Source organism: Ochotona curzoniae, unplaced genomic scaffold, assembly GCF_017591425.1.
Source record: "Ochotona curzoniae isolate NIBS_2020 unplaced genomic scaffold, NIBS_Ocur_1.0 contig_3432, whole genome shotgun sequence".
Lineage (NCBI taxonomy): Eukaryota > Metazoa > Chordata > Mammalia > Lagomorpha > Ochotonidae > Ochotona > Ochotona curzoniae.
The window spans coordinates 20,648,362-20,660,777 of record NW_024465859.1 but is presented as its reverse complement, the minus strand read 5'-3'; the positions used below and the strand labels follow the sequence as shown (position 1 = coordinate 20,660,777).

General features: G+C 50.7%; 1 protein-coding gene across 2 annotated transcripts in view; it reads right to left on the bottom strand.

Annotated features, from left to right (window-relative positions):
* The window catches only part of PRDM11 (PR/SET domain 11), a 77,387-nt gene that overhangs the window by 44,767 nt on the left and 20,204 nt on the right, over positions 1–12,416 (bottom strand). The window contains exons 1-2 of one of the 2 annotated variants that reach the window (XM_040980152.1): positions 5,736–7,180; positions 829–989 (exon numbers count right to left, since the gene is read on the bottom strand). The exons of the other annotated variant lie outside the window; for it this stretch is intronic. Coding sequence (XP_040836086.1) covers positions 829–831 — 3 coding nt within the window. The 5' untranslated portion in view covers positions 832–989; positions 5,736–7,180. Of the gene's footprint in view, positions 1–828; positions 990–5,735; positions 7,181–12,416 lie in introns of those variants that run through there. 2 annotated transcript variants of the gene reach the window in all.

Below are 12,416 nucleotides of genomic sequence, written 5' to 3'. Positions count from 1 at the left end.
CTGGTGAGTGACCCAGATGTTCACGGAGTTATGAGCCTCCTGACAGCCAAAGCAAAAGAAGAGGAAACCTTCCGGATCACAGAACTCTCACTGACTGACACCTGTCTGTTAAGCCCATGCACACCTGAGCTCGTCACCCTCCACCAAGTGACCAGCTATCTAGGGGATCAGGACCCAGCATCACCTGTGGGCATGACAACCCTCGAGCAGCCCAGGGAGACTGCAACTTTGAGACAGATACTCCACGTTCACGGGGAATGTCAGGAGAACAGGGACAGAGGAGAGAGGAGATGGCAGAACCAGAGGAACCTCCAGGGAGACAGACAGACACACATACAAAGGCTCATGTCTTCCCCTGGGTCTGCCTCAGCGAGCACTGTGAGGCCTGAGCCAGGCAGAGCCTAAGCTGCCTTTTCTACACACTGTTCTAGGTGCCCGGTGCAGGGCTGGGGCCGGAGTGGGGTAGCGAGCGGCCTCCTGAAGGACTCCACGCTGCTGGCAAGGCTCCCCCTGAGCTGGCTCCTCACAGTCTGCACATGCAGAGATTAAGCCTACTGCAAGCACAGCAATGAGATGCAAACCCAAGAGCAGGGGGCCGAATGCAGCAGTCCTGGGCCTACAGCTCCGTTTTCACCCTTGGCCAGGTGCCAGGATCCTGTACTACCCACCCTCTCCCTGCCCCCAGCAGCCAGTGTGGCCAGCGTCCTGGGAGTCTGTGACTCACTTGGTTTCCCCATGGGATGGCACTGCAAGAATCCAGCAAGGATTCTTTGAGATGGAGACAGATACTCCATGTCCACGAGCAATGTCATGAGAACAGGGACCCACCATTGCATCCTCTGCTGCTCCCTGTGCCAATCAAAGCACAAAAGGCTGGTGCCTTTCACACAAAGCCCTGGGCTGGGCACCCAGGCCCTGCGCTCCTGCCCTGGCTGCATCATGCATGGTGTAAGAGACACTGAGGAAGTTCCTGCGTTACTCCAAGGCTCCTGAAAAACATAAAAGATCCATATACTTTATGAAAAACTTGAACTTTATTACTATAAAAGTAGATATAAAGTAGAAAACTATTCTGTCTCCTCTATTATTTAGGCAAACATTAAAAATTGTGATATTTTGAGTTGGTCATAGGCGGGGGAAATGGGCACATTATCCCCAACGCATTGGGGTGTAAACTGGCATCAGCTTTTTCTGAAGGGCAGTTTGGCAACCATGTTCAAAGCCTTGAAATGAGCAGACCCTTTGTGGGAGCAAGTCCATATGGAGAAATTATCCTCAGGATGTGATCAGCTGAGTGTAAAGACATTCCTACCAAGCTGTCCTGAGCAAGCTTACTTGTAGTAGGAAAAAAAAAAAAGAAAGAAAGAATTTATATCTCCAAACAGGAAGGAAGGCACTATATAGCACTGAAGGAAATACTAGGCTGTAGTGAACAAGCTGTGCTTTCTGTTCAATGTCACTGCATATATAAAATTGCTCTTCAAAAATAATGCTTATTGGGAGAGATCTTCCAGCAGCCTGGTGGTGGCCAGGAGTACCCAAACCAGGTTGAATTCAATGCTTGGGGCCCTGGCCATAGCTACCACTGCCACTCAGTGAGTGAGTGCTGGGTTTTTCCCTTCATGGTACATCTATGAATGAGGCCACTGTGCATGTTGGTGAGGAATCAGTCCTGAGGACTCCCAATGACAGGGTCACTCTACTTGAAGGTAAGTGAGGGGACCTACTGGTTTAGAGGGGAGAGGCTGGATGATTTGTATGGGCTAGATCCTAGTACCTAACAGAATGCCGGAACAGGGTATGGATCACATTAGACAGGGCCATGACACTAACCAGCACATGAGAGAACCAGGTCCAGGGGTAGATTCTGTGGGGGATGTTTAGGCCCAACCCTGTGGAAATACAAGTCCTGCTGTTTAGCTCAGGAGTTGGGATGGGGATGGGCTGAGCTAGTTGTGACCATGGAACCTGCCATCACTTATGGGTACAGGGCAGGTCCAGGCAGCAGCACCCGCATGTGCATCCTAAAACAGGGCATTGGGTGGGCCAGGCTGGGCAGGGCTGAACATTCACCAGCTCATACAAGGCCAAGGTGGAAGGGCAAACAATGCCAGGCACTTGCCTAACACCCACTGGCATGTATGAGATCTGGGTCTGGGAGTGGGTCAAGTGGGCGAACTTGGGAAATGCCCCTAGTGAGTCATAACTCTAACTGATGATGACATGGTCCAGGCCTGGAGGTCGGGCAAGCTGGGTAAAGTAGCTCCACCTGTTGGCTAATGTGTGGGTTAGTTATGGAAGGGGGAGTGGGCAGAACTGAGCAAACCTTAGCTCAGCAAGAACAAAATCAGGCTGGAGCACAGGTCATGCCAAGCTAGGCTCTTACATCCATTGGTTTGCATGAGCCAGGGATGGGAATAGATTAAGCAGGGCCAGGTTCCATCGCCTGCCAGCAAGAATCAGGATGGGGGTAGGCCGGGCCAGGCCAGGCTACAGCATCTAAGGTAAAGGTCAAGACAGGGAGGGGCTATGCCAAGTTGAGTCAAAGCAACCACTGGCTTTGACTATGATCTATGGCTGGGAACAGGCCTGGTTAGGGAGCTAAGGGGACACCCTGGCTGGGTTGTAGTTCCCATTGGTGAGTGCAGGGAGCCAGAGCTGGAGCTGAGTTCTGTCCTGGACATGGCTGCAGTGTCCTCAGAACAAGTGTGGACTGGAGCTGGGGTGAGCCAAACTGGGCTAGACTTCAGCACCAACTGGTGATTATAAGAACCAGGATGGGGCCCGGCGCGGTGGCGCAAGTGGTTAAGTCCTCGCCTTGCACGCCCGGGATCCCATATGGGCGCCGGTTCTAATCCCGGCAGCCCCGCTTCCCTTCCAGCTCCCTGCCTGTGGCCTGGGAAAGCAGTTGAGGACGGCCCAAGGCTTTGGGACCCTGCACCCGCGTGGGAGACCCGGAAGAGGCTCCTGGCTTCGGATCGGCATAGTATCGACCCGTTGCGGCTCACTTGGGGAGTGAATCATCGGATGGAAGATCTTCCTCTCTGTATCTCCTCTCTGTATATCCGCCTTTCCAATAAAAAATAATAAAAATAAATCTTTAAAAAAAAAAAAGAACCAGGATGGGTGTAGGATGGGCTGGGATAGGTGTCTGCCCCTGCTGAGCCATGTGTGAGCTGTGTCTGGGTGTGGATGAGCCTTGGCTAGACTGAAACATCCAATAGTAAGAACCAGAATGGGTTGAAGGCCAGTAAGGAAAGGCCACTGTTCCTGCTAGGACAGGAGGTAGACTAACTAGGGCTGGCCCATGGACCTACCGGTGTGTGAGAGATCTGACACTGGGAGAGATTCTGATGGAGGAGCTTGGAAAACTCTTCTGTCAAGACACAGTCCCTGCAGGTAAGCACAAGAACCATGATAGGGATCAGCCCAGACCATGCCAGGTTACAGTACCTACTGGCATACATTTGGCACAGGTCGGGGGTGAACCTGACTAAATCAATTCACATCACCCACTGGCAAATCCAAGCACCAGAATGGAGTGTGGGTGCAGGATTCAGTCGCAAGACATACCAGAACACATTACAGCTGGGACTGGGTGCTGGCTGAGCTAGTATAACCCCCACCAGCGTGAGCTGGAATTAGGGGTAGGCTAGGCTGGGCCAGGCTACAGCACCCACTAGCAAATGCCGAGGCAAGGTGGGCCATGCCAGACTGGGCCGCAGAGCCCAACCAGCACAGGTGAGAACCAGGGGGAGATGGGGCAAAGCTGGTAGGGGGGAGGACTCCCTTGCTGGACCACCACTCCCACTGAAGAGCGTGAGTTGGGATGGGGCAGACCAGGCCGGGCAGGGCTACAACACCTGTTGGCCTCATGTGAGCTAGATCGAGGGAAAGCCAAGCTGGGCTGACTGTTCCTACTGGTGCAAGCATAAATCAGAGTGGGTAAGGATTGGTTGGGCTTTGCCACAGCATCAGCTTGCAGAAGCTGGAACTGGGGAGTAATTCTGTCAAGTTAAACTGCAGAACCACCTGAAGAATGCATGATCTGGGAGTGGGTCCATTAAGAAAATAGTGGACACCTCCCTCTCGAGTTATCACTCCCACTGGAGAGCATGAAAACCAGGACTGGGGCAGGCATGGCTAGACAGAATGGCGTCCACCAGTATGTGTGTGGGCTGGATAGTGGGGCTGGTTGAATTGAACTAGGCTTCAATGTCCACTGACATGTATGAGAGTTGAATGGGATGTGGGACAGACTGGACCAGTCTGCTGTACGTACCAGCAAGCACAAGCATGGGAAACAGGGCGGAGGTAGATCTGGTGGGAGTTACTGAGGGTTGCTCTAACTAGGCTACAGCTCCCACTGGTTTGCGTGAGGACTGAGTATGAAGTGGATAGGATCGAGCTGGACTGCAACACCCATTGGTTCATGTAGAAGACAGCACTGGAAACAGAACTGACCCAGCAATTGCAACCACCAGCATATGCATAAGCTGACTGAGGCTACAGACTGTGCCGGACCCTGTACTGACATGCACACACAAGAATCAGGTCTGGAATGACTTCAGACCATGTTTCTTTGGGGATCTCTCCAACTGAACTGCTGATCTCAGAACCCCAACCATGAAGAGAATTGCAGGTTCCATGGTCTGACCGTGGAGTGCATGTGTCAAAGCTGAACCTCCTCAGAGGCTCAGACGGAACAGTGGACAATATATCCAGGTGCATATGGATGATAATGCAGTCCATCGGAACCTGCAGAGGACACCTGGTACAACAACAGAGGATGGACGACAGAACAAATCGATCATCTACCCAAGCTACATGTTGGCAACAAAAATCTGGGCCAATGCGTGACTTTAAGGTAGACTATGTCAACCAGTGGATTCTAAAGAGATTTCATTGTGCTTGGAATGGCAAGATTGGCAGCAATTCAGAACTGTTGAACACTCAAAACCACTTGAGCAGTGCCCTCGGAGCATGCCCTACATCGGGGACCCTGGGATGATTGGGAGGCTGGGTGGGGCTTCTCCCTTTATCTCCCCCCTTACCCCAGATACAGGAGAGAGAGAGAGAGAGAATGCAGAAACAATGGTCTTACCCACTTTCCTCTAGCCCTTGACCTTTTTTGCCCTGATCAACTATGTAAAGATTATCAAAATAAAATAACAATTAAAAAATAATGCTTATTAGAAATCAAAGTATGGAAAGGTAGGTCATCAGCTCTGTGAGATGATGTCGATTTGCATGACAGGTTGGGGAAGAATATTTGATGAGCAATAAATCGATCAAGTGATCCACAAGAGCTGCAATATTTCTACCATGAAGAATCCCTGTGTTTATGGCCCTTTTTGAAAATGTATTTATTTGAAACAGAGAGAGAGAGAGAGCTGCCATCTGCTGGTTCACTTCCCAAATGATCACGAGAGCCAGAGCTGGGCTGTGCCAAAGCTAGGAGCCAGAACTCAATGGAGGTGGCTGGAACTCAAGTACTTGAACCATCATCCACTGATGCCCAGACACTTTCCCAGGGAAGCTGGGTCAGAAGTCGTCAGGAATCCAATGGGCACTCTGACATGGGATTTGGGTATTCCAAGAAAAGTGCTGGGTTAACCCACTGTGCCACAACACTGGCCCATTTCCACAAAATTTCTAAAAGATTTATTTATTTCAGGGAGAGACAGAGATCATCAGCCCATTGTCTGATTCCCCAAATGGCCACACATCCTGACCTGGGAGGCCAAAATCAGGAGCCAGAAATTCCATCCAGATCTTCACACATGGGTGGCCAGGATTCAAGTGCTTCAACCATCATTTGTTGCTTCTCCAGCACGTTGGCACACAGCTCATCTGAAAGGGCAGCGTCAACATGAGCCAACATTGCTGTATTGGATGCCAGCACCCCAACTGCTTAACTCACAGTGTCACAGCTTTGGTCACTTGTTCTTTGTGATTCTGTTTTGAAGATTTCTTTTTTGTTTGTTTGTTTGTTTTTACTTTAAAGCTGATATGCATTGAGTAGTAGTTCTTTACCTCCTAGTTTTTTAAACACAGGGAAAACCAGGGTTAGAACACTGGCAAGTGGCTACCATCTTAAGCAAAAGTAAAGCTATTAGGGGTGTTCACTCACATGTCCTATCTGATCCAGGCACTGAACAATATTCACAAAGTTTCTATATGTTTTTTTAAAATGTGATGGTGGACAGAATAGCATGGAGACATGAAAATAAAATACACACTACATGCTATAATGTGCCCCCAAAATAATCCTGGGAAAAGAATTGCAACTCCCCGCCAAAGAGTTCATATTGAATGATTTAAGTTACATAAAGTTTAAAAACCAACTAACCAGGTGTAACTACAAATACTAATGATCAAGCTTATGGTCCTCCCTGAGAATTCCTGGCAAGAAGCAGGAAAGGTGACTGCCAAAGTGCTGGTTGAATTCTGTTTCTTCATGTGGGTGTTGGGTTTAAGTTATACAGAGTGAGTCATGGTTTTATGACATGTACATTTCCTAAACATATTTATGCATTATCATACGTGAAGGACAAGTCTCTGCAGGGTGCCCTAAAGGCAAGAGGTGCTGAAGTCCAGCCCTAAGTTTTACAGCTGAGGCAAGCGGGGTCCAGCCAGGCATGTAGTTTCTACCAAGCATCAGCAGCACAGCTGGAGGGCCCTTCTCCCTCCAGCCTACAGAACCTCTACAGATTCATCTGTGGAGTTCCTGGGAAGGAGCCCTAGGATCTGTGCATTGAGGAAGGATGGTCTGGAATGGCACTACTTATTGTGTGTTTACTTCCCAAAATGGGCACTGCTACTGGCATCTCTGGCATCCAGACCCACTCCACTCCACTAACAGATCCACACTCAGGTGTGGCCCCTGCCCTTACAGGACTTACCAAATTCAGGAGAAACTGAGCCCTTGTCCAGCTCCAAGGAGGAGTTCACAGTCACTGAAACCTGTCATGGCGAGGCCACCTGCCACCTCAGTGACTGCTTCTGGATCCTCGCCTTTAACCAGCCCAGCACAGGACACTGCCCTCCAGATTCGGACACCTGACTTCTCTGCTACGGTGGGTGGTGGCAGCCAGGCCTGCAGCAGAGCTCAGCAGGAAGTATGCACAGCAAGGAGCCAGCTCCTCAGCACAGAGGTATAGACAGTCATCATTTGCATTTCCCAGAAATTTTCTGAAGACCCCATCCCTACCCTGGTACGCATGGATTTTAAAATTTTTGCACCAAAATGAGCTTCATTTTTAATTCCATTTTCATGAAACTTCATATTTGCCCTTGGCATCTGGCTCCTGGCACATTTTGTATTCTACCTAACATTCCTGGAATTGCCTGAGCCATAGAGAGGAAGGTCTTTGGCTAGGAATAAGGAGTCCCTTGGGTCACATTTGTATTTATGCAAATGAGGTAACCCCAGATGAAGCCAAACATAAAATGAGTGCATACAATTAGTCTTTAGTCACATCCACTGACCTAAGGGGAGAGACCTGAACTCCCTGCTGGGGCTAGTGTGTGGCACAGCAGGGTAAGCCACAGCTTGCATAGTAGGTATCCCAAACCAGAATGAAGGTTTGAGTTCTGACTGCTCCATTTCCCATGAAGCAATGGCAGTTGGCCCAAGTGCCTGGGCTCCTGCTGCCCACATGGCAGACCCAGATGATCTGGTTTCAGCCACTGTGGCCATTTGGGAAGTGAACCAGCAGATGGAAGACCTCTCTCTCTTCCCTCTCTCTTCTCTCTCTGGAACACTCTACCTTTCAAATAAATAAATACATCTTCAAGAAAAAAAAATAGACTGGAACAACAGGATTCAAAAGTGCTCCCCATCAGGGACACCTGTAGGTGGGGTCACAGATGCTCTGTGCTCTTCTCCTCCCTCGGCATCCAGCCTCTGCACCTGGCTGCCCCTGAGCTGTGTCCCTTACACCAACCAGTAGCACAGTGAGGGAGCAAGCCATGGGAGCCACAATGGAGATCAGTCGGGACAGGTGACCTGGGTGCTGGCACTGCTGCACTTTAGCTCTGGGAAGTCTAAGTATAACTGAGTAGAACGGGTAGGAACCCAGTTGAGGTGGCTCAGAGAATAGCTGGGGTTGGAAAGCATCTCAAAGATGGGACTCAAATAAACAAGTGGAGGTGCTGAGTCAAGAGGTCCTGGCACTTGCTATACCCTGCCTGGCATACCACTTCATCCCTCAAGCTGTTCCCAAACCTGATATTAGGTACTCAAGGCCAGAGATGCCTCACAGGTGGAGGATCTGGCACAAAGAGAGGTAGAATGCTTATTTAGGATGCTGGCAACCCCAGTGAGGGGCAGGGAGAGGAGCGAAGAGTAGGCTAGCAGCTGGTCACCCAACACATACATATAGCTATAGACTGTAATCACGCAAGAGGCATGCAGTGGTGGGCTCACTCATATGTCACATTGCTAGCTGGGTCCTTTTCTAGTGAACAGGTCATTGTCACTCAGGCTTCCAGGCAATGCAAACAAAATCACCCATTGGGTCCCAGCTTACAGATCTTTCAATCCCCCAAAAAGGGTCTTGCTCACCTCCATGACAAAGCCTTTCTAGGCCAGGGCTTCTGTTGAGTGCAGCCATGGCCAGCCACACCACGACCCTGACCTCCTACCAGGGGTGCAGACCCGCCTGCCCAGTTCACAGCAGCTGGGTTCAGGGCTTTGCAAGGAGCCTTTATTTAGTTTTATTGTTTGATGCTTATTTCAATCTACTTGAAATGTTGAGTGACACAAAGACAGAAAGAGTTCTGCCATGTACTGATTCCCTCCCCAAATTGAGAGTTCAACAGCCAGGGCTGGGTCAGGCAAAAGCCAGGAGCCAGGAACTCCACCTGGATCTTCCACATGAGTGATGGGGGCCCAAGCACTTGAGCCAACATCTTTGATCTCCTAGATGCATCAGTAGGAAACTACATCAGAAACACAGTAGCCATGACTTGAACCAGCACTCCGATTCAGTTAAGGCATGCTAAGCAGCAGCTTAACCCACTGCCCTACAACACACACCCTGAGTATTTTCAAAGTGCCCACTTCCATGGCACCCTAGCCTACAAGAGGGCAAAGAGAGTAAGACTGGAACCCAAGATCAGGATCCAACCTCTCATGCATCATGGAGAACAGATTGGGACCTTTACAAATGTATCTACTCTTGTATCTGCAATTTCACTTCTAAGAACCTCTCCAAGACACACATGTAAAGTGTGTTCACGGTCATGCTGTCTGGGACAGCAGGAGATGCGAGTCGACCCCAGCATTCCTCTGGAGAGTGGCTGCATCACTGACAGCACAGCCATGTGACACCCACATGAATGGCAGCAGCTGTCTCATAGAAGGAAGCCACAAGACAAACATGACTTCCTCCTATATGGTGCTCCTCCTAAACCTGGACACTCCTCCCTCTACCTGGAATGGCTGCAGGGACTGGACCTCCCTCTACCTGGGCCTGGCTGTCTTTTGGCTTCCACTCTGCTCCTACCATGCGTACCCTGCCTCCACAGCCAGAGTGAACCCGCTACAATGTAAGGCAGATGGAGCGGTGCCCCACTCACAAGCCTTCCCGTGCACACCAAGATCCCACACAACTGAATGGCAGGCCAACCTGGCACACTGTGCCCCATCCAATCTCCCACATCATTTTCTACCACTCCCCCATCTCTTTTACCATAATCCTCCGGGCAGCACGGCCGGCTCAGCCTTCCGCTCTGGGCCTTTGCAGTGGCCATGCCCTCTGCCTGGCACACCTTTCCCCTAAGCACCCATGTGGTTTGTCACCCACCCTTTCCAGGCCTTTATTCAATGTCACGTTCTCTGGCCACCCCCTTACACTCTCTCCACCTCTCCTGGCTCACTGTGCTTTCCTCCAGAGCAAATATCACCATTAATCTAGCATAGCACTTCCGTCCAGGACATGTCCTCCAGTACATGAGCCCGTTATCTGTCCTCCCAGCTAGAAGGGGAAGTTCTAGAAGGCAGCACTGGGCAGCAATGCTAGCCTGTCCAGTGCCACTACACAAAACAGGCACGCAAGGCACATCCATCAGATGACTTAATTGGCAGTGAACATAAAATCTCAGTCGGGAGCAGAAGCCATCATCTGAGAAGCAGGAGGGATGATGCTTGAGGGGCCAGCATTGTGGCATAGCAAGCTGCCGCCTAAGACAACCAGCACTCCACACAGGCATCAATTGGAGTCCCTGGTTGCTTCATTTCTGATCCAGCTCCCTGTTAATGTGCCGAGGAAAGCAGCAGAGGATGGCCCAGGTCCCTAAGCCCCTGCACCCACATGGGAGAGAAGACCAGACAGAAACTCTAGACTCTTGGCTTTGGTCCAGCCCAACCCTGGTTGTTTCAGCCATTTGGGAAGTGAACCAACAGATAGAAGAGTTCTCTTCATCTCTTTTCTCTCTCTATATAAATCTGCCTTTCAAATTTAAAAAAAAAAATCTTTAAACAATAGAATACTTATTAGTATTAACAAATTTAAAAACATGTCCCAAGCTTTCCCTGACCATATTGGCAAGTGGGGAGGGGCAGTTGGGGAGGTGGGGAGTAAGAGGGAGGGGGGAGGATGTCCTCCTTGGCACTTGCTTGTGGATAAGAACCCTGGAGCCCAAACAACTGCCCAGAGGTCCCCCAGCACAAGGTCAGCCACAGACACACAAGCATGGAGAGGAGGACAAGTACCTGGGGAAGGCCATGGTCAGGCTGGAAAGGGCTGGGCTGAGTAGGAAGGTCATGACCAAAGGAGACTGGGTTTGTGGTTTCACCTGCAGGCGCTGGAGACCCTACACATCTCTGATTTGGTCCCTGTCTATCTCCCATGAGGAAACCAGAGAAGTATTCAACTCCCACTTGTGGCTCCCACTGGGTCAAGGAGATTCAAGTCCAACCCTCACATCTTACTGCCACCTGTGCATCCAGCCCACCTGACCCATGCCCCTCCCTTGCATACAAAGAGAGCAAGGCTCAGAGGGGAAGTGACCCCCCCAAGGTCACCCAGAGGAAGTCAGTGGGAGACAGGAACCAAGAGCCATCCACAGGGAGTGGGCAGGCCCCTCCCAGATGCCAGGCGAGGCTCTCACACCCACACCTCTCCACCCACCCCTGCGGCGAGGCCTGACGGAACAGCTGGCGGGGGTCTCTGCTCCCAACACCAGCTCTTACTTCCCTATGGTCTCCTCCTTCCTGCCATTCTGGCCAGTTCTTCCCACCTTTCTCACTGGTTCTTTACTGTTTGTTTATTTGTTTGTTGCCCAATCTTACCCAGAATCCTAAAATTAAAAGAATCCCCCCCCCACGCCAGAGTCCTCTAGATCCTCCCAGCAGGTACAGTCTAGAGCCAAGCAGGGCTGGCAATGCCAAGGCCTTGCTGAATGTGCCCAATCCTAAGCTTCAGCCCCTGGACCAGGGTCCACCTGCAGGGATATCCCCAGGACATAATGACACGGACTTAAGTTGGAACTGCTGCATTCTAGTCCACAGACCCTGACAGGCTGCAGACAGCACCTCCAGCAAGCCTGAGCACCGCCAGCAACAGGGAGCTCACTGTCCAGCGGGCCCACCACGTCCATCCTTGAACAAGTCAGGGGCAGGCACAGTGAGCGAGGAGAGAGGTGGAGTCCATCCTGAGCATCCCTGCTCCTCCTTGCCCACTAGGTCAAATCCAAAAGCCCACAATGTCCTTGGTCCCACAGCCATTTCTGGCCCCAGGGTAATTAAGGAGGTCAAGGAGGCCACTTGTTTACTGCCTGCTACAGAAACTGCAGAGCCCTTAGCCCTGAGTGTCTCTTGGGCAGTGTGATCCGCTAGCTGCACAGTCACCAACGGGACATTCCACATCCCTTAGCAGCAATGAGGTGGAGCCCCCAAGGGCCCCATGCTGCTGCGCCCACTGTAACTTTGAGTAATATGCTCTGTGCCTGATCTATGCCATCTTGGTCACTTTTAGCACTTTTAGTGATTTTTCTACAAGTAAGTATGTGTGTGTATGTGTATGTGTGCACATGCGTCAGTTATGAACAGTCAACCAGGGCCAGCATGGTCATGTGCAGGTTAAGCCACTTCCTGTGATGCCAGCATCCCATATAAGCACTGCTGATTTGAATCCTGGCTGCTTCACTTCTGAACCAGCTCCCTGCTAATGCGCCTGGGAAAGCAGAGGAGGATGGCCCAAGTCCTTGGGCTCTGCACCTACTCGGAAGAAGTTTCTGGCTCCTGATTTGGGCCTGGCCGAGCTCCAGCCATCGCAGCTATCTGGGGAATGAACCAGCAGATAGAAACTCTCTCCAACTTGCTCTGTAACTGTCTCCCAAACAAATAAATATTAAAAAAAAAAAAAAAGAATTAAGTGCCCTCCCATGTGTTCATGGAAAGGCTGACA